This window comes from Cebidichthys violaceus, unplaced genomic scaffold (genome assembly GCF_023349555.1).
Source record: "Cebidichthys violaceus isolate CVI_PGR_0920_01 unplaced genomic scaffold, fCebVio1.0.p SCAF_7, whole genome shotgun sequence".
NCBI lineage: Eukaryota > Metazoa > Chordata > Actinopteri > Perciformes > Stichaeidae > Cebidichthys > Cebidichthys violaceus.
The window spans coordinates 7,536,219-7,564,030 of NW_027176927.1; the positions used below are offsets into that span (position 1 = coordinate 7,536,219).

General features: G+C 38.2%; 2 protein-coding genes across 3 annotated transcripts; both read left to right on the forward strand.

The window, feature by feature from the left end:
* The first annotated feature begins 1,012 nt into the window (after positions 1-1,012).
* Positions 1,013-6,746, forward strand: LOC137890942 (DOMON domain-containing protein FRRS1L). The gene is made up of 5 exons (XM_068735313.1): positions 1,013-1,584; positions 1,923-2,007; positions 2,303-2,441; positions 4,156-4,402; positions 4,499-6,746. Exons 1-5 carry the CDS (start codon positions 1,380-1,382, stop codon positions 4,669-4,671), a joined length of 849 nt encoding a protein of 282 aa, XP_068591414.1. The 5' UTR covers positions 1,013-1,379; the 3' UTR covers positions 4,672-6,746.
* A 70-nt stretch (positions 6,747-6,816) lies between these two features.
* Positions 6,817-19,656, forward strand: tmem245 (transmembrane protein 245). 2 transcript variants are annotated; one of them, XM_068735310.1, is made up of 18 exons: positions 6,817-7,630; positions 9,146-9,263; positions 9,818-9,913; positions 10,555-10,662; positions 11,082-11,285; positions 11,378-11,547; positions 12,883-12,906; positions 15,202-15,306; positions 15,401-15,483; positions 15,574-15,664; positions 15,784-15,882; positions 15,954-16,085; positions 16,417-16,539; positions 16,806-16,951; positions 17,041-17,141; positions 17,248-17,422; positions 18,129-18,323; positions 18,415-19,656. In XM_068735310.1, exons 1-18 carry the CDS (start codon positions 7,031-7,033, stop codon positions 18,461-18,463), a joined length of 2,619 nt encoding a protein of 872 aa, XP_068591411.1. In that variant the 5' UTR covers positions 6,817-7,030; the 3' UTR covers positions 18,464-19,656. The 2 variants fall into 2 exon arrangements, with proteins under 2 accessions (XP_068591411.1, XP_068591412.1); XM_068735311.1 differs by lacking the exon at positions 12,883-12,906 and having other exon boundaries at positions 6,818-7,630.
* Positions 19,657-27,812: the final 8,156 nt, after the last annotated feature.

The following is a 27,812-nucleotide window of genomic DNA, read 5'->3' on the forward strand; positions in this document are numbered from 1 at the left end:
CTCTTCATTTGGATCTGTAAATACACATAATATCAGTCCGGGATATGTGCCAGGTTTTTTTTTCATCCAAGATAATGCAGCAGGAAATGAAGATAATTTAAAAAAAGCAATTAGCAATTAATTCATGGTGGGCATTGTATAGGCTGATTACAGGATTTTTAAGCAAATTATATTTTTATTCAAAGCTACTTTTATATAGGTATATAAAGGATTTCTCCTGAATGGCAGACTTAAAACAGTAGGCCAATTTAGTAGATGAAATCTATAGGAAATGTAATTGCACAAACAACTGACTATGACTATGAAACATCTTCATAGATAAACAAGTTATCTATAGACTTTTTTGTGGGTCTTAAGAGTCTACGCCCCCTCCTACCTCACCGACCTGCTCCACCACCACACTCCATCCCGTCGGCTCCGCTCCTCTGATGCCAACCTCTTGTCCCTTCCAACCAGGACCAAGCACCGGACATGGGGTGACAGAGCCTTCTCCGTATCTGCCCCCTCCCTCTGGAACTCTCTCCCCAAACGCATCCGAGACTGCACTGAACTTTCCATATTCAAATCCCAAATCAAAACCCACCTTTTCAAAACTGCTTTTAATGTGTGACCATTATTGTGTGTTTTATGTGTTTTTTTTATAGTGTATAGCTTTTATATATGATGATTTTAATGTGAAGTGTCTTTGAGTACTATAAAAAGCGCTCGATAAATAAAATGTATTATTATTAGTATTATTATTACGCATAGGGGGACTAACATTCTAACCATGTAAATTATTTTATTTCCAACCAATTTGTCTTTTTTTTTTCTTCATATAAGCCTATTCCTGCTCTTTGCTCATCTGTGGCACGGCTTTTTGAGCAGTACATGTATATATGATATAAGATTGTGTGTGAAATACCCTCTCTATCACTGGCCTAATCCCCAATTGATTGATTCTGATAATAGTACGTAGCGCCTCCTCATTGGATGTTACTGTGATTGACTGAGGAGGGAGAAGAGAGGGAGGCCGGGCGAAACCATTCATCCGGCCAATACTCCGACTGAAAAATATCCGAAGATGAATGAGCACTGCTAGGCATCTAGATTCGGATTTCAAAGAGGATTACGGCCGTGTAGCTGAATTAGGTGGTACGATTACAATAATGGGTAATTTAGGATTGGATTAGCTTCTTAATCACACGGTCATCGGCGCTGAATCCCCCCACTAACCTGCGAATAAACAGCGAAACAGGCAATTGGGATGCGGGGATGATTTTGGTGACGCTGCGATGGGTACCTGCGAACATACCGAAATTCAAACAATAATGAGGATCCGATTTGATTTCAAGTTGGTTTAGTCGTTTTTATCGCTTCTTTGTTGACATCATTTGGCCATGATTTTCGTGTGGAGGCTAGTGAAGCTGTTGGTGCTGTTGATCCAGAGCGGATGGTTGGGGGTCGCGCCGAGCCCCACCGATGAGGGAGCACTCCGGGCCGGCCACGGGGAGCACGGAGAGCCGGGGCATCAGGAGCCTCACAAGGACTCCTACAGCACCTTCGCCTCCGAGTTCCTGGAGTCCAGATATCTGTCCGATGACGGTAAGGCTCTAATGCATTGTACTACCATTCACAGTTGGTGGATTTGGTTTACATGGCATGCGCAATAGACAAACTTCTATCATACAAGCTTAACAGAAAATTAAACAAAAACTGTAAACAGAAACTGATCACGTGCTGCTAATTTTGTCTTGCATCCAACCTGCACCGTGTAAGGCCTTTCAGCACCCAGGCCAGCTCCCTGGTGGTAGCTGCCCAACCCCCCCCCCCCCCCCCCCCAGTGCAGATGGCCTCCCCCTAGTTGGCCATTTGACTGCCTTGAATCAATCATCAATTGTTTTTGTGTGGAACCAACAAAGTGCTGATTTTGCATTTTGCAGGTTATCCATTCCCCACCGCCCCACCAGTGGATCCCTTTGCCAAGATCAAAGTCACCGACTGTGGAGTAACCAAAGGCTGCATAAGGTTAGAGAAGAATACATCTTTTGCCAGCTCCCCCTTTCTGAACAGAGCTCTGGTGCAGATGAATTCCCAGAGGCTGCTTTATCCTAGATGCTGTCGCTTGACTTTCTGAAGCTGGAGCTAAACATGTACTTCTCATCTCTGTATTTATTCTCTGAAACCTCAGTGAAATAACCTTAAAAAGTGCCCTAGTTACATTATCAAAATCTTGTGAATATTGTGAATATCACACCTTCTCTAATGAACTCTATTTGTCAGTAGGGCCTCACAGTGAACGTATTTATTTGTCCATGTACAGATATGGAAAGCCAGGGTGTGATGCAGAATCGTGTGACTACTTTCTGAGTTATCGCCGCATCGGGACAGATGTGGAGTATGAGATGAGCTCAGACACAGATGGCTGGGTGGCTGTAGGTTTCTCCTCTGACAAGAAAATGGTGAGCAGCTGCACAACAACAACTCTGACTGTTGACACTGACTGTTGACACTGTTCAGGGCAGACACACACAGTATGTGTTATTTTATAGCACAAATTATGAAAACCAAATGATTAACTACACAAAAATGTACTTTGAAGGCTTTTATACCAAATGCAATTGCTCATTGTTTACATAATTTTCTTTAAATTTGTTTGGCATGAATGTAAAAACCTTTATATATAGTATGGTAATACTTTTAATGAAATTATTTTAAAGGCAGCCAAGTTAAATATGAGCGCATACAAGATGTTTAGAGGCAGGTTACACAAAATTATGTTTACTTTCCTCTCTTTTTTTCCCCTGCCATTTTCACGTGAAATATTATGAACTCTTTGAGGTCACTTGTTTAAATGTAACAATCTGAGAAGGAAAGGTCAGTCTTTGGTTTAACTCGTCACAATTCGGGTTAATATTGAAGCCATCACCCAAGGCAAGGCAAGGCAAAGCAAGTTTATTTGTATAGCACATTTCAACAACAAGGCAATTCAAAGTGCTTCACATAAAACCATTAAAAGCATCAAAACATAAGGCAAAAGAAAAGGAGATTTAAAAACAATTAAGAACATTCATTGAAACATTAAAAACAGTCATTAAACACTAAAAAGCAGTGTAAGAAATAAAATACAATAGTAAAATGCAGAAATGCAGGAAATTGATTAATATCCTTGAATCTGCTTCAATTAAAGGCAGCAGCAAACAGAAAAGTCTTAAATCTTGATTTAAAGGAGCTGAGGGTCTCAGCAGACCTGCAGCTTTCTGGGACTTTGTTCCAGATATGTGGAGCAGAAAAACTGAACGCTGCTTCTCCATGTTTAGTTCTGACTCTGGGAACAGAAAGTAGACCGGTCCCAGACGACCTAAGGGGTCGGGATGGTTCATAAGGTAGCAGCAGATCAGAGATGTATTTTGGCCCTACACCATTCAGTGCTTTATAAACCAACAGTAGGATTTTAAAGCCCATGATGAGGTTCGTAAGAAAACATTGTTTCATTTTAGGGGGTCACAAACTAAAAGGTTTGAGAATCATTGGTTTAATGTGTTGACACACATTTCCATATAATTAATATAATCGACACAAAAACATTTTATTCAATGTTATAATTTTTTCAGCATTGTTTGCTGGTTTGTTGAACTTGCATCCCAATTAGCATGTACAAACATCATACATGTTGTGACTCCCATGAAGGCTGGGCTGTTAATCAAAAGTTAAATGTCTGATTATCACGGTGGTCAGCACCGTTCTGGGTTTTAACCCTCCAGCTTTTCTACTGTGTAGAGTTAGCATGTTTTCCTATGTTGGCGTTGGTTTTCTTTATGTTCTCTGTTTCCGGCCACAGTCCAAAAACATGCAGGTTAGGTTATAGATTCATAGGTGTGAATGGGAGCTTGAATGGTTTTCTGTCTTCATGTGTCAGCCCTGTATTTGGCTGTCGACCTGTCAAGGGTGTACCCCGCATCTCGTTTCTTTATATTGCCTATTCCTACAAGAAAAAAAAAGAAAACTAACACTTGTGCATTCTAACGACCCATTGGGGCTTATTGCACAAGCATGAGCAATAATAATATCAGTCCCAATAACTTTATTTATATTTTGTATCAGAATTCAACCTTTTGTCAACAGATGAATATAGAAATTTGGAATAAAGCTTTTCAATCCGTCCTATTTCCTCAGGGAGGAGACGATGTCATGGGCTGTGTCCATGACGATAACGGACGTGTACGGATTCATCACTTCTACAATGTCGGCCAGTGGGCCAAGGAAATAAAAAGGAACCCTGCAAGAGACGAAGAGGGCATTTTTGAGAACAACCGGGTGACCTGCCGTTTTAAACGACCGTTATATGTCCCCAGAGAGGAAACACTTGTGGACTTACACCTGTCATGGTATTACCTGTTTGCATGGGGACCTGCCATACAAGGTGATTGATCAAGCTTTAGCATCAAGTCAACTGTTTTTATGCTTTTGTTTTTTTAATCTGTCATCTCATCTTACATCGTCTTCCCTTTTCCAACAGGTTCCATCACGAGGCATGACATCGACAATCCGCCTGTCAGTGACCACATGATCAGCATCTATAAGTACGAGGACATCTTCATGCCTTCTACGGCCTACCAGACCTTCAACTCTCCCCTCTGCTTACTGCTCATAGTAGCCCTCACCTTCTACTTACTAATGGGAACACCATAATGAAGCACAGCAGACCACATAGTGGAAAAAAGAAGGAAGAGAAGATGATGCAGCAATAAATAAGTTGTCTGATGCCACATTCAAGTGTGCACTTTGTGCAAAGAGACATCATTAGATATGTTAAACACAATATAAAGTATATTACTTATATTATAGCATAACTCTGAACTCATAAAGAAGATCTTGACAAATGATTAAACCTATATTGTAGAGGTGTCATGTACTGGTGTCAGTACAAAACAAGAGTAGTGTTATATAAAAAATAAGACAGTTATTTTCAGTATTTATGATAGCTTCCAAGTATTTAAAAATATGATAACTAAAAATTATTATAAATAAATTTCACAAGTCTTCGAAATACTGCATGCACTGGGAAATCTGGAAATGATTTGAAAATCCCGCTGTTCACCGATGACGAGAAAACAGGGTCTCATGTTGAACTTGGCTAAAACACAAAAGGTTTTCAGAGGACAAAAGAAAACAAGCAGCTCACAGCCGTTTGCACAAACTCTTCCTGCCCCTTTACCCTCTTTATATGGATATTATGCTTTGGAAAAAAAAAAGTTTGTTTTTTGTTTGTACAGGGCCTATCACAAAATATAGTTTCCAAGGTTTTAGGTACTGCCTACATTATGTGTTTACCATGTAAAAGATTTTCATAAACATTTTCTTATGTTTAGCTCAACTTTTCTATAGTTTCCCCACTTTCTCAACCAGAATGTCTGTTGTGTTTGTTTATTAATAATGTGGCACTGTGTTTTAAAGACAGAGAGACTGCTAATGAGTTATTGTTGCAAGCAATAACACACTAAACGGAAGCAAACTGTGGATTGAACAGTTTCTTGGACATGGACTCATCCCCCCCCCCCCAGGCTGTTATTGTAGCCTTTTAATCTGTATAAAAAAATGAATTAATACGTTAAAACACCTCCCACTGAAATAATCTGCAATGGTTGTGTTTATTATCAATAAAACTGTGAAGAAATAACAATACAATACACACAAGACAGTACAGATGTTGTGCATGAACGGACAGCTCTGTCAGTCAAACAGTATAAGGCCATAGGAGATTTGTTCAATAGAATTAAAAAAATATAATAATAATCATATTTAGAACCATAGCTACCATTGAGGACACTGATATTTTGAAAATGCAGCGGCTTTAGCAACATGTGAACTTATTTTAAAAATTGGATGTAGAAATCAGTCTTCCAGGGAAACGATCAGTGACATACGTCAACTTACATTTGAAAAACTGTAAAAAATAAAAAAGAGAGATAATTAATAAAAAATTATAAAAGAAAAAATAGAAAAGACAATTGAAAATCTTAAAACAAAATTTAAATTTTGGTCTCAACAAAAACCTTTTTTTGGAGTAATTGAAAGAAAAATGCCCTATAATTAAAGAAAATCAAGATTTTATAATATATTCAACAATCAACTTTGTTTCAAGGGGCCTGCTTCCTTGGCACATGCCCACATTTTTATTTAGCAAAATGTACATTAAAAGAAAACACTTCTTATCGTTAAAAGCTACATGTAGGACAATTTACGTCAGTATTTAAAATACTACTGATTATATTATTCGCTATTTGTAAATAGATTCATGTGATTATAGAATCTTTAACATTATGATTGTATCGGTGTCTTCAACCATGTCTACCACTATGTCTGCTACATTCTAGTTTTTAAATCATATACTTTATATATTATGCAGCACTACACCTTAAAAGACGAACAAGAACAGTATTTGTTTCTTTAAATCAAATGTTTAATAATAATAATAATAATAATAATAATAATAACAATAATAATGTTTAATGTTTAATAATAATTTTATATTAGTAGTAGTATAATACATTGTAATAACAGGAAATAAACAATGAATAAACTGGTAGTAGGATTTTATGAAGAATAAACTGTGGACCATGTTTTATTGTTCTGTCAGAAGAACGTTTCAGTGAGAGAAGTTTTGAAAAATGGACTAAGAGAGATTGGAGAGTAGTTTAGTAATATACTAAAGAAAAGTTCTAGTAACAAATGTTGGAAACTTCTTCTAGAGTATTTTGGGTCAACAAGACTAATGAAAATAATTTGAGAATTACATTTTTTTTCCTTTCGTTTCCTTTTGTTTGGTTAATTATTTTCCTTGTTTAGTTGTCGGTTTAGAGAGAATATAGATCTTAAGACCACACTCCACATTAGTGGGGGGCGGTAATGCACCCGAGAGCTATTTGCCAACCGCCATTAAAAGCAAAAGAAGAAGAAGAAGAAAAAGAAGAAGAAGAAGAAGAAGAAGAAGAAGAAGAAGAAGAAGAAGCGATCCCTCGGGTAGACTACGGTGGCGGAATCAGGGAACATGGCAGACGAGGAGGAATCGGCTCCGGAGCCTGCCTCTGTCTCTCCCCCGGAGAGCCCTCTCATTGGGCGGCCTCACTCCGTCTTTTTCTCTGAGAGCGTCCAGCCTGCCGTCGGGATGGTGAGCCAACTGCTAACCCAGCCTTCGTCCCTGAAGTTTGATAAAAACATTAAACAGGCCTTCTACAACACGGGGGCGATGATCTTTGTGGCTATATGCTGCGGAGCTTCTGTCCTGGTCTACTTCATCCTGGAGGCCTTTCTCCGCCCGCTGCTCTGGGCAGTGCTCTGCGGGACCTTCCTGCACCCCTTCAAGTACTCCCTGGCTCGGCTCGGCCGCTCGTGGCTCAGTGGCCTGCAGGAAACCGGGACACCCATCGTGGTGGGGACCCTGCTGATCCCAGTGTGGTGTGTGAACTACGGGGTGGAGGCGATGGGAAGGATGGTGCTCGAGAGGCTCACGGTGCTGCTGGTGATCGGGGCCGGGGCGCCGCTGGTCTACTTCCTCTACCTTTTCTGGAGTGTCGTCGGCATGCAGGTGGTCCTCGGGCACATCTGCGGGATCATCGGGGCCGCGCTGGACTGTTTCCACACTGCGTGGGTGAGTGAATGGACAGTGGGTACTGTACATCCGGGGTGACAACAAGACCCTCTGTTGTCATCCCAAGTGGATGCTACTGGGTGGGCGAGGTCAGCCCTGTCAACTGCCTCTGTCAGCCCAACGAACCACATCTATTAATCACACTATTAAAAATATGTTCTCCAGTATTGTTTATATTACTGTCTGGAACATTTATGCAAAATCATGCATACTATTCTGAGATTCATCTGATGTTTTCTAGAATTATCTGTAAAATGCAGACAAATAAAACAAGAAGCTAATATAACTAATTGATGAGTTGATGGACAAAAAAAACAACAAACAAAAAAAAAGTTTTGTGCTTGATTCATTCATTTGGAAGTCCCCTGGTTCCAGCTTCTCCGGTCTGAATATCCCCTGGTTTTCTAGGCCTTTTTTGATAATAAGTTATTTTGGAATTGTGATTGGCATTTTCACTGTTATCTGACATAGACCAAATGATTAACTAAGAAATGATGTGTGGAGTAAATGATAACAATACATGTTATTTGCAGCCCTACTTAAACTATTTTTTCTAGTTTAATTAAATTGAGCTCAGAATCATTAAGGTTTACTAGCAACATCGTTAAAGGATGACACAATGTGATATTATCATCCCAACATAATTTAATTAATGATTATCAACAGTGGATGAATAATAATAAGAAACTGGAATCATTGCAGAATGCGGAAATGCTGCAAATGGTTTGAATTGCATTTCTTTGAATGTGTCTCATAATGGGTTTTTCCACTTACCTATTTTATTTGGAACATATGCCTAAAGTTGTATCCTAGCTAATCAAATTTCCTGCAGATCGATCGATACCTATTTAATCCTAAACAGCTGCAGGGGCCTGAATCCTGTTACGCTTTGATTAGATACAAATTGTATTAAATGTTCCTCCTCAGACAGTCTGTACTTTCTCTAAATGCTGAGGTAGACTGACACAGGGCCCTTGTCCAAAAATAGGATGAGGACACTATATTAAATTACATCGAAAGGCGTCTTTGTGTGTAGTGGAACCAGCTAAGACCTTTGTGACTAGCTGACTGGAGCATCACATTTCATGCTTTTCCTATCAAACAGCAGTAGATTGTCTGTTGGTTAACAGAAGTCTGGGAAGTCCAGAAAGTCTAGTTTGATCACTTTAAGGCCTTTAATGTTTTTGAAATGCGCAACAGTTTAGGAAAAAAACCTTCAATAACTTCACAGTCTTAGTTTCATATTAAATTATGCTCAGTCATTCATTTGGACACCTTCATTTAGGTACAACGATAACACTAAATGATTGACACAAACATCACCCCTGAATTGATGGGCAATAATATGGAGTTTTCTTCCCAAGTATAAATTAAAAACCAGTTTGAAACAACACTGTGTGTGAAAGAAGCATCGATGGCACAAAAGTTACAACATTTACCTTTTGGTCTGATGGTACCCCATAGCATCCCCTCTATTTGTATTATGTTGCCACTGTGCCTCTTGTTTCCTCTCAGGTGTGCACTGTGGTGTTTGGCTACTTGTTGGTGGTTTGTTTCAAGTGGAGTCCCCACACTGAGCACTACCTGAGGGCTTTGGCTCTTCCTGTCTGGGCCATTTTGCTCTTCTACATTGGTGAGTGTGCTGAGGAGGGGCAGCCTTTAGAGTCTGCTCAGACATGGTTGTCATTCCATACTTTTATTCAAATTCTATTTATTTGCCCCCTGGGTAGATTTCTTCAAATATTGCCTACTTGGCAGGTAGCAGTTAAAGGAGGCTTAAGAAAATGTGAAAAAAGTGTTTTTTCAAAAGTGAGATACGAGTGAAGTCTAATTGCCAGAGTGCGTGCAGAGTTGCATAGTAAGATGATAAAGTCTCCAGTATTTTTAGCACACTTAAGGCGTGCCGAAAAGAGATGTTGACCTTCATGCGTGAAATGTTAAAAGTGACTGAGCGATATTAAGAAGAAGTTCTGCTCAAGAGGAGAGCAAGGAGGTTTTTTACATGAGTGTGTGATCAATATTATCTCTGTAATATAATTTTATTACAAAACATACACTCAGCTCACTATTTTTGCCAAGAAATAACTAATAATGTATCAAAATATTGTGCATTTCAAGAGCAACATGTTTCTCCACAATAGCGAGAAGATACATAGTTACCAGCCTCATTTCTGCATCTGTTTTTAGTGTCTCTGACCGGCTCGTGGAGAGTGCCCATATTTGTTGTTGTGGTTATACTCATCATCGTGGGCTCCCAAGAGAAACCACCTGATCCTGGCAGAGGTGAAGATTTATGGACACACACATGTACATGTACCACAGTGAGAAGTCAACTGAGCATTCATAAATATGGTATATACGAGTAGTGGTAAACGTTTTTTTGTATGACTTAAACAATATAAATAATGTGTTCATTTGTGATCTTAAGAGGTGCTGGTACAGTAGGTGGACTTCCTTATCTTTGGACAGAGCTAGGCTAGCTGTTTCCCTTTGTTTACAGTCTTTATGCTAAGCTAAACTATCTGGCTGCTGGCTGTAGCTCCATATTTACTGTGCAGACATGAGAGTGGTATCAATCTTCAATCTAACGCTCAACAAGTTCCCAAAATGTCAAACGATTGCTTTAAAAGTCAAGGGGGTCAAATCAGCTTATAATTAACTTTGATGCGCTGCCTAATGAAATAATCTCGTTGAGCAGCTGTTATCCTTTAACAGCATAAAAATACACCTCCTTTATCATACTTTATCTGTTCCTCGAGCTCAACCAGCACTTGGATTAAGTTGAACAGTATCTTAGTACAGCTTTACCTAAAGTATAGGGATCTTGAGGTGGGCAGTTTTTCCCTTAATCAGGACACAAAGAGATTTGTTATTTTATGCTCAGCTGTTTTGTGTTTATGTTTTCTGTCTCTCTTCTTCCCCAGGAGAGCTGTCGGGGCAGGTGTTGTCTTTCGCTGCTAACACTATTTATATGGCAATCTCCTGTAGCAACCTTCAGATGAAAACTGATTCAAGTGAAAACTCTACTACAGGTAAAAGAGCTCTTTAGAGGGTTTAGAGGCTTGTTTGTTATAGATAGTCTGTGTATATAAGGGGCATTAATGAACAGTGAGCCGATCATTAATACGGAATGAACCCTGACAGGAACCCCATCGCTGTACATTATCCCGCTTATTACGCGGCTATTTACTGAGGAAATACATAATTTGGCAAAAAACATTCATTTCAAAATGATCTTAATGATTTAAAGAGAGGAGAAAGGTTAGGCTCATCTTTAATGGACATTTTTCTGACCCAGCTTCTTGTAGCCATTAGAGGAACTGCAGCTCAAGAAACTTCTGCTTTAGCTTCACCAGTGGTTTGCTCTTGAACAACAAACTAATGTTCTTTGCTTCTTTCTTTTTCTTCCTCTATATGCTTCCTCTGTGCCAACTCCATGATGTCTTCCAAGGTGGTGTGCAGTCTGTAGGCCCCCTCACCTCCACGCCTGGGTTCCCTCGCGGCTTTCGTTCGTTACCAGCCGGCCTCTTCCCGAAAGAGAAAAGCCCCCAAAGAGCCAGTGATATCTACTTTATTCTACTGGTCTGGGCTATTGTACTGGTTCAGGTCTGGCTCAACCTCTGGATCCTTCAACTGCTGCCTATCCCTGTGGCTGGTAACACACACACACACACACATGCATGAAAACTCCCTTTCACATGCTACTTGCTCCACTGTACACAGACTACTGTTGCATTTTTGCTTTAGTGTGGGTGCTGAAGAAGCTGGTGGTCCACTTTGGCCTGAAGGGCTTTGCAGAGCGGACTCTCACCTCATGGTGGGCGGTGCTGGAGAAGCTTGGACGTGAGCGAGAGGGGGCCCTACTGCCTGGACCAATCAAAGGCCTGGCTCAGTTCCTGCTGCGTATCGACACTAAGGTAACGTCTCTGACTGATCTCCACATGCCGCTGGTGCAGGCGCTGTCCTTATTTCCTCTTCCTCTGATTTCACAAATCCTCATCCAGGCACACACACCTTTTAAGTTTCACTTGTACGTCCTTTTAGACATTATTTTGTGTTGATATAGTAATTCATCACTGTCCACATTTAAGGGCCATCAGTGGCTATCAAGGACTGTTTGGTTAATAATCTTTGAAGGTCAGGACTACTGGTTTTCTGCAGTTCAAATATTAGAGGATAAAATATTCTGTAAGTATTGAAATAGTTCAGCAAGAATTAAAATTCTGTGTGTAGGGGTATTACATTGTCTGAAGTTTGCAACTAGGACTAAGTTCAGATCGGTTTCGGTCATTGTGTGGGATCTTTTCCTTATCATTTGTCCTGATGGTGTCTTATCTGATGCACCTATCCCTCAGGACTTCAGTACATGAGTGCAGAAGGACATCTTGGGTATACATATGTAATTACCTTCTTCAAGAACAAACTAACAAAAAATTAAATCATGTATTAATTCAAAATTTGGACACAGCACTGGAAAGAATGGCACACAATAAACAAAGTTTAAATGCATTTTAGGGATCAAAACCAACTGAGTTTTGGCAATTTATTTGCGCCATGGTCTACTTTTGTGCTTATTTTTCTGATACTAATGTATTCTTAGATTTAGTCAAAGCAGACGATGAAGCTGCACCAATCCATATTTTTATATCAAAACTGTATTAATGTAAATGATCACTCGACTCTGCAGTTCCCCTCTGTTTTACGGAGCGTCATAACGTCTATCAGCTCACTGTTTTGATCCGACTCACAACTTTACATTTTGATCCACTCTCACTGCTCACATAGCGCTGTTTCGAGATGCATCATGCAGCTCTGATAAACCGACACTGTACCGTACACTTCCTGTTCAGCAGGTTTAGCAGCTAAAGAACCAGATATTTCCAAAAGACTTCCAATAAATGACAATTTTGATCCATGCCTGCTGGATGTATAAGTAGGCAATTGTTTGCCAACAAGTTCGCCATAACAAATACAGGGCCTATTAATTATTAACACATTAAAAGATGTCTTTCTCATGATGTTTTTTTGATGTAGTAATGTTGTGTGTTTATAATCCCAATGATTTGCATTCCACTGTGCCAGTCCACACTCAAACACTGTGGTTAAATCCCGCCTGCCATGGGCCACTTCCTGATCCCTCACTGCCTGTACCCAAAGAGGTTGTGTTCTTGTCGCATGGGTACATGTGATGACTGCTGCACAGGTCTTTCCAAAAAATAATCTTCCCAATGTCTCTTTGTTTCCCCCCCAAGCTCTGGCATTGGCTTAACAAGCAGGTAATGATTTGGAGGAGCAGAGTGCTGAGAGAACGAGAGACTCACAGAAAGAGTGTGCATGAGAGAAAGCGAGAGAAGAAGGATAAGGAAACAAACCTGTGTACATGTGTGGATGCGTGTAAAGGTGTGAGCACAAGCTTAGACTGGCGCTTTACCCATCCACTGTCATCACCCCTTCATCCTGTCTACATGTCCGTCCTGTCGCTGCTTCGCTGGGTCATGCTTTTATTTTACAGGAAGCTACGGCCAGGGAGGTGGGACTTTTTGGTCCCTCTGCCTCGTTCGTACCTTCCCTGCTGTGGTCTAACTGGCAGGTTATGCTTGAGAGTGTTTGGGCTGCTTGGAGAGATGACTGATGTAGACGGAGCAGAGCTGAGTGGGAGGAGAGGGCAGTGTTTCTGAATCTGAATATATGTTGGCTGATAAGCCTGATGTTTTTAATAGAGATTAAGGAGAAACACTGTCTATGGAACCCGTGGAGAGATGTGATTACGCAGGGCATTTTATGGGTGGGAGTGAGGATGGACAAAACAATGGAAACACCTAACAGTTTGTCAATATGAAGCAGCACTAAATAAAAACAATGTGGGCAAACTTTTACCTTTTTTAAAAGAGCTTTTCTTTGTTGTGCTATTATATGATGCCTGAACTGTTTGTATTCAGGAGCATATTAGAGGCTCCAGTTTTAAAGGACAAAGGATGTGTTTTGGAAATTAACTTTTTTTTTAAAAGGCTGGAAGTGTTCTATATTTTTCTTAATAAGAACAAATCCCAAACCAGCAAGAAATGTATCTGACAAACAAGGGTTCCCTGTGTATTCAAAGTAAGCAATGAGAGAAGGACTAACATGTTTTGGTCTTTTCATGAGATTTGTTATTATTTATTGTTAACCTTATTCTTTAAAGGTTCAATTATGTTCAGATCTTGGATCCTGGCATGGTCACATTGCAGGTTTTTCACATGAAACCAATGTTGAATGGTGATATAAGAAGCCTTGATAGCAAAATATAATTGTTCTGTTGACTTACAAGATAGATGCTTTACAGAAACAGCTAGGTGTTGAGTACCTTAGTTAAACATAAACTGATCTAGGTGCAGGAAAAATGGTGAAAGATGACTCATCAGACCTTTTAACCTTTTATTCTGTTTGAGTTGTGCCTCAAAACTAGAGTGTTTGTTATTGTACATTGGCTCTGTAAGTCGAGTTATGAAGCATAGAATGCCCTGTTTTTGTTGAGACCATGTCACAGAGGTGTTGGTGCGATTGTTGAGATTTCTGAATTCATGGTTTAAATTTTCATTATTTTTAAGGTCTCTTTCTGCATTAAAAATGTGGTGTTTGTAACTACAGCACTGTGTGGCCTCTCTGAAATTTCATTAGTGGTCTTAGTGTTGCATTAAGTGCTGGTGATTTTTTGCTAATTGGTACTCAACAAACTTTCATGGTTATGTGCCGGAATTAGCTATTTTAAAATCTAGAATAAGTCCTCGCTGATGTGGTGTTTCCATTTTTTTGTAATCTACATCAGTTAGCCTGACAAGCATAATCTGTAAAGTAAGGCTACACTCTTATAGATGGGAAGAAAAAAGTTTGACATTCACCTAGAATAATAAACGCTTTATTCTAGACTTTGGGACTCCGTCGCATTGTGTAGCTGAAATGCAGTGGGACCTTTGCTGCCATATAATTTCACCATCAATATAATAACAAACCTTAAGGACATAGCCTTACGGGAGAGAGGTGTCCACTAACAGTAATTTGCCATTGTATCCAGTAACTTGATTTAAACACATGGCTTGTGTGACATTAACACACACATACAGATGGAGACTGATGCTGTTATGAGCTGTCTTGGAGTTTTGGAGCATTGAGAAACCTGAGTTAAGAATTTCACCACCTTTCAACAGAATGAACTTTGAAAGACTGATGGATGGGCTCGCAACATTTAAAAAAAATAAAAGACACTGACAGGAATGTCATGCATTCAGAACACACGGCCGGAGTTATTTCGCTTGCATGTTTCCATGTTAAAGTGCAAGGATGTGAGCATGCATGTGTACAGGTATCCTGGCTCACTCAGTCGACTACCTTGCTTTTCTCAGGGCCCAAGGGGGCAGCGTTTAGATCCAAAATGGTTTCTTCACATGGGAAGGACGCAGGTTTCTCCATGTGTCTGATCACTGTATGTTTTCAAACTCTTCAGAATTTTGCTGACTTTGTACCTACTCCCCCCCCCCCCCCCCCCCCCTTCTTTCTTCTATATCTTCCTGTCTGTGTCCTCTCTATGTGCGTAGATGATCGTGTGGTTGGAGCGATCTCTGGATAAAATCATCAGCATCTTCATCATCTTCCTCCTGGTCACAGGGACCCTGCTCATGGCTCTACTGCTCACCGCTATGGTACTACTGTTTTTGTTGCTTTTTTTTTTTTTTTTTTTACATCACTGCATTTCAGAGGCACTGACAACAACAAAGTAACTTTCTATCTTTCTAGGTTCACCATGAAAGTGTTCACATCATCGATGTAACCAGTAACCTCATCAATGAGACTGTGTCCAACCATCCGGAATGGGCCAAGTACGACTCTTTTTTTTATTTGTATCTTTTGCTTTTGTGTTTGGAGTTTGTAACTTCTCATCATCTTCTTGTCACATCGTCCTCCTCTAGTTGGCTTCCAGAGGCTCGTGTGGTGCAGAAGGCTCTCAATTCAGCTGCTACTAATGTTTATCAACACGGTAGAGAATGGATAACACAAAAGGTAAGAATAATAAGTGCCTGTATGTTTTCCATTGATTTCTCTGACTCAAACTATGGAAGAAGTAAAAATGAATACTTCAGCCACCATTTTATGCATTGAATCTTTCTCATTTTGTGCAGCTCCAGAAGATGTTAGGGGACAAGATGAACAACACAGCTGTGATTGAGAAACAGGTTTTGGAGCTCTGGGACAGATTGTACCACTCCTGGTTTGTGAAGGTAAGTCAAGTCAATTTAACTTCTTAATGTCTGGGAAAGATTTATCATTTACAAAATATGCCATTTCCCAGAACATGACCCACCCTGGACGGCACCGCGGTCAGAAGATGATGGTTCAGAGAGGGAACAGCTGGCTCGGCGAAATTCTTGACTGGAAGGACATCGCCTCCTTTCTGCAGGAAAACATTGAGACTCTGCTGTCTGTAAGTATGACTGTGTTTAACACCATCTTCTGCATGAGGATCTGCATATATTTTGCTTTCAAGGATCTGTTGGCCCGTCATCATTTGTGACACTAAATGGAATAAAGTTTGACTAAAGACTAGGGGCTGCGTCGTTATTTATTTGTGCTTTGTATCAAATATTATATTTCCAAGAATCAGTGAATGAATTTTGATAAAATGTGTTGTGTGTCAGCTTGGCCCTGATTGGGCTACTATTCATAGTTCATAAATCGTTGACACATTTGTAACTCAAAGGGGTGTATAGTTCTCCTGTGGATGACACTGTTACTGTTGCCCTGTTGTTTTGAAGATCCTGGAGTCTTTATGGGTGGTAATGAGTAGAAATGTTGGCCTCCTCATCTCCACCACAACAACTCTCCTCACCGTCTTGTTCCACAGCGGCACGGCTCTGCTCAACTTTGTCCTGAGTCTGGTATGAAACACTAAACCATCGAACCCAAAATTACACGGGTTGGGTTTGATTTGTTGACATTCATTTATGGGGTTATGAATTTGCAATAAAACCAGCAAAAATTTCAACTGAGGGTAAACTGCTTGCATCACATTTATTGCATGTTTATTCTTTTGTAACAAACTCTGTTCCTTAATGTGTTTTTCTGAGTGTAAAGACAGGTTAAATAATCTGAATTTGTTTAGCAACAGCAAACTTGCTCATATTTATGCTGTTTTCATACGCAGGTGATTTTCCTGACCACTCTCTTCTACCTGTTGAGCTCCAGTGGTGAATACTACAAACCTGTTAAATGGGTGCTCCGCCTGACCCCCCTCTCCCAGCCTGGACCCTCCTCAAATATCATAGGCCAGTCTGTAGAAGAGGCCATCAGGTAATCACACACACACAAACTATTTAGACAATCCAAACATGTATCTAAAGGAAATTATTTTTGACTTTGTGTGTGTGTTTGTTTTGAAGAGGAGTGTTTGATGCCTCTCTGAAAATGGCTGGCTTCTACGGCCTCTACACTTGGCTCACTCACACCATGTTTGGCATCAACATAGTCTTCATTCCTTCTGGTGCGTCAGCGTGTTCACAGCAGATAATGTTGTCACTTTACCTGGACCTGCCAAGCCACATTCAATGTTTTTCTCACTCCTCAAATCCTTCTCCCTTGGCCTGAAGCTCTGGCTGCCATCCTGGGCGCGGTACCGTTCCTGGGGACCTACTGGGCAGCACTGCCGGCAGTGTGTGACCTGTGGTTGGCGCAGGGCGAAGGTGTCAAGGCCCTGCTGCTGCTGATCTGCCATCTGCTCCCAACTTACTTTGTAGATACCGCTATCTACTCTGACATATCAGGGTATGTATGTGTGACACTGTTACCAGCTTTTGTCTTTGATATTTGAGTTTCCCCTCAGCATTGACACATTTGACCAACAAATTTCCACAAACCAACCGCCTGGTCGGTACCCAAATGTGGCTGTTAAAGGAAACTATTCTGTTGGTAAAATTTATAAACATTGTGTCCATTTGCCTTGGTCAATTTTAGAAATTAGCGTCTGTTTGATTTAGACCGAATGAAAACACCAGACAGCAGGCCAGACGATGCTCAAGACAGCTGTTATATGCAGCCCAGCCATGTGTTCACGTCTGTTTCCCCTTTGAATAGTGTTTCCTGTAGTGCCGCCCTACATGGTCAGGACTTAATTTAAGTTAAGGTTAGGTTAAATTATGATTAGGTGTCATATAAAATACTAGTTGGGATTAGGCTTAAGGTAAGGCACACAATAAAATCCAAGAATTTGCTACAAAGCTATGTATTAGTGTCTACATTAAATGGTAAAATCAAAAACAATTGACAACTTCTTCAATATGACTGAAGTCTAAAAATGTTTTGTGTTCTTTTAGGTATCATTGTGATTTATATTAGGTATTTGTGAGGTCAAATATGTAAAAACAAAATACCACTACACATTTCTATACATTTATATTTTCTAATATCATAATTTTTAGTATTTTCTAGGTATGTCTTTGTGTTGATCTGTTTTCTTGTGTCCATGTCTCAGGGGTGGACACCCGTATCTGACAGGTCTGGCAGTGGCAGGCGGAGCCTACTATCTAGGTCTGGAGGGCGCCATCATCGGGCCCATCCTCCTCTGCATCCTGGTAGTTGCAGCCAACATCTACAGTGCCATGCTGATGAGCCCCAGCTCTGCGGCGCCAACACCGGTGCATTCCAGCTGGCCGCTCAATCAAATCAGGTAGGGATCAAATCTGACATGCATTCAAAGAGCTGATCTAATCTGAAGACAAATGCAACCATACTGTACCATTTTTGCTTGTCACACTCAGGACCGTCACAGACTCCACCCCCACTATCCTAAAAAAGAGTGGTGAGTGAGAGCGAGAGGATGTGTCCTTGTGGAATGTCACCTGGCTTCTTATTGGCTGTTTCCTCATGGGGAAGCGCTCCCATCCCTGAAGCCCCATCCTCGCCACCCGGCTCTACAGAGGTCTTCCCCGACCAAGAAGAGATGGCGGTGTAACGGCTGGTCACCCATGATGCTGTACGCTTACCAGAGCTGTTTCCCTGTGCAACCAGCCGCTCTGATTCAAGACCCTAAAATTACAGATGCAAGCGTTCATCCTGATCCCTAACATGGACCAATGATATTACATTGGGCATTACGACTATGAATGACGGAGATGTTGATGCTAAGCACAATATCCCTCAGAACTCCAGTGCCTGAATTGATTTTATAATATTTAGAGATGCATAAAGTTACTGTGTGGTTTGTGGTGAATTCTAACATGATATATTTTATCTACAGTGCCCCTGATTTCCACCCTGCACACCCTGGCTGTGTTTTAGGCTGCAGTATGTGGTTGTTCAGTATTTGTTTTCCTTACTTCTCTCCTTTATGGGGGCTCGAGCAGCATTTGTAGTGAAGGCTTGAAATAGAAGTCCTCTCACCCGGCTCAAGAGAAGCAGTTGTTGACTGTTTTTTAGTTTAACTTAATGTGTCATTCACGTTTCAGTGATAGGAAAAGGACCACCGTAAAATAAAATGTGCATGCATACATGCAACTAACCTTTATATTTTTAACACGTTTAGCTGATCCGTCAGTATTGAAGCATGTTTACACTCAGAATAGTATTTCTCTGAGCACTATTGAGTTTGGTGACTGTCACCCCATCACGTGATTTCAGCATAGTTTTGACCTCACACACCTCGAATCCATTACGTCAATTGTCTGCATATTTTCTACTCACCTCCTCCTCTCCAACATTATTTATTTTAACTACGGTCAGAGTACTTTTCTAAACAAAGACTATGAAGTTGTTAACATCACTTGAATTGTTAATAATAAACAAGCTGTACAGGTGAATTGTATGTATAATGCAACACATCGATCATACATGGCTACTGTGTTAGCTCTCTGAGGGGGCTATGATGTGTTTTGGGTTGGAACAAGTGTTTAGTTTAGCAACAGTTTTCATGTTTAACTAAATTACTGTAGTTTTCACTTGGTACTGTTGCTTTTTTTTAAATTAACGGATATTCACTGGCACAATAAACAATAATTTAAACAGTAGAAGCTTTTTTGGGATTCTTATTACTAATTTTAACTACTTTATATATTGATGGATAGTTTAGTACAGGGTATATGCATTAATAATGGAGAAATACATTTAGGACACTTTTTAAAACACTTTCTCACCTCACTGTCACTTTGAGTTTGAACCGGTTACATCAGCAAAACAGTTAAACTTATACTTACTATATGTTTATTTTAGGATACCACAACTAAACAGTCTTAGTTTGTGATAAGTCCTAGCACCACTGTATCAGTGCAATACAATTCAGATAGACAGGTTGGGACAAAGTACAAGAAAATGAATTGTGTGATTAACCCAATGCAAGGTTTGTTATGAAGAGAAAAAGGAAAGAGGACAAGATATTTTGATTAAAAATAAAATATAGTATGTCATAAAACAATTCATAGTATAGTAGGTCTCAAAAGATATACAAATGTCATAGTATAGTATGGCATACAAAATCATGTTATATTGTATACTAAAAGTCCTAGTATAGTAGGCCATACAAAAGTCATGATATAGTATATCACAAATAGTGACATGCCATAAAAATTGATTATGTAGTATGTCACAAAGTATATCATAAAAATTGTTCTCCAAATGTTATTCAGGGGTTAAAAAAAGAACCTTCAGGAAACTTCTACCAAACAAGCGTCTATTAGCTGAGGAACGACAACTTGTACAAGGTCATAGTTTGGCATGCCATAAAAATGTAATTATATAGTATGTCACAACATTAATTCTCAGAATGTGGTTTTGAGACGCTTCAAGTAATGTTCCTTAAAGGTTTTCGGAAGGTTCTTTTTAAATTTCATAAAAAAGTCAAAGGTTAGCATGACATAAAAATGTCATAAAAAAGATATAGTATAGGATGTCAAACAAAATGGCATTAAAAAAATCATGAAGTATGTCATAAAAAGTCAAACAAAGGTCATGAAAGTCATAAAAAGATCATATTATAGTATGTCACAAAAGATTCATAGTAAAGAATAGAAAAAAAGACCTATTATAGTATGTCATGAAATTACATGGCATTTTATGTCATGAATGAGTAAAAAAAAGAAATAGAAAGTGAATAGTATAGTATGTCGAAAAAGTCATAAAAAAGTCAAAGTATAGCATGTCAAAAAAAAGTCATAAAGTCATAGTGTAGAATGCCGAAAAAAGTCATAGTCATAGTATAGCATGTTGAAAAAAGTCATAGTATAGCTGGTCGAAAAAAAGTAATAGAAAAGTCATAGTATAGCCTGTTGAAAAAAGTCATAAAAAAGTCATAGTATAGCCTGTTGAAAAAGTCATAAAAAAGTCAGTATAGCATGTTAAAAAAAGTCATAGTACAGCGCAGGGGTATTCAATTAAAATTCCAAAAGGTCCAGATTGAGAAAATCTCCTCATGCAAAGGTCCGGAACATTACAATAATATCTAACTTGCGCTATTTAGTGCCATATAAATACACACACATATATATATATATATATATATATATACACACACATATATATACATATATATGTATGTATTTGTATATATATATATATATATATATATATATATATATATATATATATATATATATATATATAAATATATATATATATATATAAGAGAATTAACCTATAAGAGTCTGTTGATTATTGTTTAAAGACTCTGGTCTCTCTGGTCTCTCTGACCACTTCTCTCTCACGTAATTATTCTCCTGCCCTTCGTTCTCTTTCCTCGTCTCAGCCCCGTGTGTCTACATCTCACTGAAGTGAGGAAACGTGTCAGAATACCCATATTTGATTGACTGAGCTGCATCACGTCATGTGATTTACAACGCATGTAATTGGTCGGTTTGTTTCCTGGACTACTGACCGAGTACCGTAAAGGCTAGAAAAGCTGCGCCGGTTAAAATATAGGCGCTCCGTCAAAATGTAATAATTCTCAATTATCTATCGGTTTTAGGTCCAGGGTCCGGATACAACGGCGTCTGGGTCCGGATCCGGACCGCGGTCCGCCTATTAGTGACCCCTGGTATAGCGTGTTGAAAAGTCATTGAAAAGTCATAGTATAGCATGTTGAAAAAAGTCATAGTATAGAATGTTGAAAAAAGTTTTTAAAAAAGTCATAGTATAGCATGTTGAAAAAAGTAAAAAAAAAAAGTCATATAGCATGTTGAAAAAAGTCATAAAAAAGTCAGTATAGGATGTTGAAAAAAGTCATAGTATAGCATGTTGAAAGAAGTCATTGAAAAGTCATAGTATAGAATGTCGAAAAAAGTCATAAATAGTCATAGTATAGCATGTTGAAAGAAGTCATTGAAAAGTCATAGTATAGCATGTTGAAAAAAGTCATAAAAAAGTCATAGTATAGCATGTTGAAAGAAGTCATTGAAAAGTCATAGTATAGCATGTTGAAAAAAGTAATTGTACAGCATGTTGAAAAAAGTCATAAAAGTCATAATATAGTATGTTGAAAAAAAGTCATAAAAAAGTCACAGTATAGAATGTCGAAAAAAGTCATAAATAGTCATAGTATAGCATGTTGAAAAAGTCATAATATAGCTGGTCAAAAAAAAAAAAAAGTTATAGTATAGCATGTTGAAAAAAGTCATAAAAAAGTCAGTATAGCATGTTGAAAAAAGTCATAGTATAGCATGTTGAAAAAAGTCATAAAAAAGTCAGTATAGCATGTTGAAAAAAGTCATTGAAAAGTCTTAGTATAGCATGTTGAAAGAAGTCATTGAAAAGTCATAGTATAGCATGTTGAAAAAGGTCATAAAAAAGTCACAGTATAGAGTGTCGAAAAGAAGTCATAGTATAGCATGTTGAAAAAAGTTATAGTATAGCATGTTGAAAAAAGTCGTAAAAAAGACAGTATAGCATGTTGAAAAAAAGTCATAGTATAGCATGTTGAAAAAAAGTCATAGCATAGCATATCGAAAAAAGTCATAGTATAGCTTGGCCGAAAAAAAGTCTTAAAAAAGTCATAGTATAGAATGTCGAAAAAAGTTATAGTATAGCATGTTGAAAAAAGTCATAAAAAAGTCATAGTATAGCATGTCGAAAAAAGTCATAGTATAGCTGGTCGAAAAAAAGTCATAAAAAGTCATAGTATAGCATGCTCATGCATGCAATTTTGAAGGGATACAATTTCTCTATTTTCAGATGGGATTGTAGAGGAAACGGTGCATAGTTACAAAATCATTTCACCTCAGGTGTATAGCAGACCAACTCAAGGTGTCAGTCAGAGAGAACCAGGACAATCTGATGCAGCATTTCAAAATTAAAGCCCTTCAAAATCGTATGCATGAGCTAACTTCAAATCACATTCAAGATACAATTTCTCTATTTTCAGATGGGATTGTAGAGGAAACGGTGCATAGTTACAAAATCATTTTACCTCAGGTGTATAGCAGACCAACTCAAGGTGTCACTCAGAGAGAACCAGGATAATCTGATGTAGCATTTCAAAATTAAAGCTCTTCAAAATCGTATGCATGAGCTAACTTCAAATTACATTCAAGAGACAATTTGTCTAATTTCATTTGGGATTTTAGAGGAAATGGTGCATAGTTACAAAATCATTTCACCTCAGGTGCATAGCAGACCAACTCAAGGTGTCACTCAGAGAGGACCAGGACAATCTGATGTAGCATTTCAAAATTAAAGCCTTTCAAAATCGTATGCATGAGCTAACTTCAAATCACATTCATGAGACAATTTGTCTAATTTCACACTATATGTATGTCTTTTTCAACATACTATACAATGGGTACATCCTATACAAGGGACACCGTGGCTTTGTGGCGAGCAGGGCTGCCTTTCAATCAGAAGGTCGGTAGTTCGATCCCCGGCTCCTGCTCTAGTAGTCTCATGTCAATTTGTCCTTGAGCAAGACGCTTAACCCCAAAATTTCTCCCATAGATGCATCTACGGTGTCTAGATAGATTCTGAATTGTAGAGACTGCTAAATATTTTTTTTTCAACATACAATATTATGACTTTCTTTTTTTTATTTTCAACATATTTTACAATGACTTTTTAAAAACTTTTTATATACTAGTATTTTACTATACTATGACTTTTTTACATTTTTGTTGACATACTACTATGACTTTTTTTTTTTTTACTTTTTTTAAAAATACTATACTAAGACTTTTTTGTACTTTTTTTCAACATACTATACAAAGACTTTTTAAACTTTTTATATACTAGTATTTTACTATACTATGACTTTTTTCACTTTTTTTTGACACACTACTATGACTTCTTTTTTTTTTTTACTTTTTTTCGACATACTACACTATGACTTTTTTAGATGCATGAGCTAACTTCAAATCACATTCAGGAGACAATTTGTCTATTTTCAGATGGGATTGTAGAGGAAATGGTGCATAGTTACAAAATCCTTTCACCTCAGGTGTATAGCAGACCAACTCAAGGTGTCACTTAGAGAGAACCAGGACAATCTGATGTAGCATTTCAAAATTAAAACCCTTCAAAATCGTATGCATGAGCAAACTTCAAATCACATTCAAGATACAATTTCTCTATTTTCAGATGGGATTGTAGAGGAAACAGTGCATAGTTACAAAATCGTTTCACCTCAGGTGTATAGCAGACCAACTCAAGGTGTCAGTCAGAGAGAACCAGGACAATCTGATGTAACATTTTCAAAATTAAAGCTCTTCAAAATCGTATGCATGAGCTAACTTCAAATCACATTCAAGAGATAATTTGTCTAATTTCATATGAGATTTTAGAGGAAATGGTGTATGGTTACAAAATCATTTCACCTCAGGTGTATAGCAGACCAACTCAAGGTGTCACTCAGAGAGAACCAGGACAATCTGATGTAGCATTTCAAAATTAAAGCCCTTCAAAATCGTATGCATGAGCTAACTTCAAATTACATTCATGAGACAATTTGTCTAATTTCATATGAGATTTTAGAGGAAATGGTGCATAGTTACAAAATCATTTCACCTCAGGTGTATAGCAGACCAACTCAAGGTGTCACTCAGAGAGAACCAGGACAATCTGATGTAGCATTTCAAAATTAAAGCCCTTCAAAATCGTATGCATGAGCTAACTTCAAATCACATTCATGAGACAATTTGTCTAATTTCATACTATATGTATGTCTTTTTCAACATACTATACAATGGGTACATACTATACAAGGGACACCGTGGCTTTGTAGTGAGCAGGGCTGACTTTCAATCAAAAGGTAGGTGGTTCGATCCCCGGCTCCTGCTTTAGTAGTCTCATGTCAATTTGTCCTTGAGCAAGACACTTAACCCCAAAATTTCTCCCGTAGATGCATCTACGGTGTCTAGATAGATTCTGAATTGTAAAGCGTCTGCTAAATTAACTTTTTTCAACATACAATATTATGACTTTTTTTTTTTTTTCCAACATACTTTACAATGACTCTTTTTTTTTTTTTACTTTTTTTTAAAATACTATACTAAGACTTTTTTGTACTTATTTTCAACATACTATACAATGACTTTTTAAACTTTTTATATACTAGTATTTTACTATACTATGACTTTTTTCACTTTTTTTTGACATACTACTATGACTTTTTTTTTTTTTTTACTTTTTAAAAAAATACTATAGCCAGTTTTGTACATTGTGCTGGAGCTCACATTTTGAACACCACAAACAAAAAACACATCTAGGCGTTCAGCAGAGTCTTATCTCTCAAATGGTATTTTATTGATTGGACTCATGGTTTTGGTATAAAGTGCATTTGTTTGACACGTGTTTCCCAGCTTTTTCTGATGAAAAGGCTGGCAGGCTCACATGTGTTCGTGCTTGAGCTAATTACTGATGTTTATAAACACACAGACTCACAGACACAAGCCTCACTCTATCTCTCTGTGTGTCTCTCTCTCTGTGTGTGTGTGTCTCTCTGTCATACAGTCATTCAAATATTAGAGACTTTTAGAGGACCCCCCCCCCCACACACATACACACACACACACACACACCATTTTAAAATACAAGCCCAACCGAATGAATTCCAACTGAAATGCTTCTGATGAAGCCTGTCATTTGATAACCTGTTTGTGTTTATCTAACATTATGATTCTGCCTCCTGCCCCGACACCCCAGACCCATTTCAAAAAAAAAGCCCCAGAAAGGGAATTCTAACTGAAATGCTTGTGATGAAGCCTGTCATTTAATAACCTGTTTGTGTTTATCTAACATTATGATTCAGTCTCCTCTCCTCCTCTCCAACCCACCCAGCCCCACCCTTTCAAAATAAAAGCCCCATGGATTAACTGTATTTAAACAGCTCAAAATGAGGATTTTGTGGAAATAATTAATGCTCTTATTAATACTACGACAACTACTACTACTGCTGCTAATATTTCTAGTATTACTACTACTGCGACTAATACTACTAATACTTCAACTACAACTTTTGCTGTTGCGACTATTACTACCACGACTACTGCTATTATTACTACAACTACTGCTAATACTACCACTACTACTATTACTTATACTACAACTGCTACTACTACTGCTATTCATGCTACTACCAGTACTAATACTACAAAAGCTATTAGTACAAATGCTACTAGTACCTCTACTACTGCTATTACTGCTACTTCAAATACTGCCATGACTATTACTACTACTACTGTTATATTAAATACAGCAACCACTACTACAGGTATCACTACGACTACTTCTACTACTTCTAATTACTAATACTTCTACAACTAATAATACTTCTACTACAACTACAACTTCTACTACTACTACTATAAATATCTCTAATGATACTAATACTTCTACTATAAACAATACTTCTACTACAACTACAACTTCTACTACTACTACTACTACAAATATCACTACTGCTGACATTTTTTAAGCCACAGAAACCGTTCGAATATCAAAATGTTCAGCTCTTTCAGGAGAGGGTGATATGATTTTTCATGTTTGTAATCTTTAAGCTTTTTGCAATTTTTTTTTAATAAGATATCTATGGAGAAAATCTTCAAATCCTGTTAAACTTCTTCAACTTTCAAAGCCTTCTTCTTTCTCATACTTTCAGCTACAGACACCATAGTTAGACGTTTCAACTAGAAGGGTTTTCAGCAGTGCAGTTTAAATGCTTTCGGGCTTCAACATTTTTCAGACAGGTAGTCTCTCATTTCTGTATTTTCAGCAATGTTTTTGCAATTCATTTCAGCTTTCAGCTTTCAGCATTCCAACGCATTTTCAGCAGGAAATGCATTTTCTAGTTCAACTATTTCTTCCGTACGTATTTTGGCACTTAATAACTTCCACATTTCTTAAGCTACAGAAACCGTTCCAATATGAAAATGTTCAGCTTTTCAGGAGAGGGGTGCTATGTCTTTTTATGTTTCTAATCTTTCAACTTTTTTAATTATTAAGCTTTTTGCAATTTTTTTTTGAATGGGATGTCTATGGAGAAACTTTTCAAATCCTCTTAAACTTGTTCAACTTTCAGATCATTCTACTTCCTCATACTTTCAGCTACAGACACCATTTGAACTTTCAAATGTTGACAAAACCCTGATCAATGATTGTATGTTATAATCATTTTGATATATTTTATACTTTTTGAGCTGTAGCAATTTTGCTTTTATGTGTTTTTCAGTCCTTTTCTGCTTTTATAATGGGTGTGTATTGCGCAGCTTAGAGTGCGTGATGTCATCGCTAGAGTGAAGAGAAGCCTGAGATTTCTGTGAAAAAAACATTTGTCTTTTGCGACTGACTCCTCAATTTTCACTCTACATGCATAATTTTTGGATGGAAACGTAGCTAATCTTGTCCTTGTCGTAGACATATGACTATGGAATCTCACAGATTTACACATTTGGCACAAAAGCCTTTACTTGAGAGGAAAACCAACTTTCTCCTCCATAGACCCCAATGTTAAAACGTACTTCAAAAAAGTCTTGCACAGACAACCGTACCCCATTTCTAAATCGCCATTGAAGCCACTTTTTTTTAGGCTACAGACACAATTTTCGCATGATCTGTTCTTCAAGTCATCCTCCCTCTCCAGTATTAATATTGGAGCAATAGGGGCTATGGTTATGGTGTTTTTGGGGTTTTGTTTGACAGGTGTTTTCCAGTTTTTTTCTCATGAAAAGGCGGCAGGCTCACAGGTGTT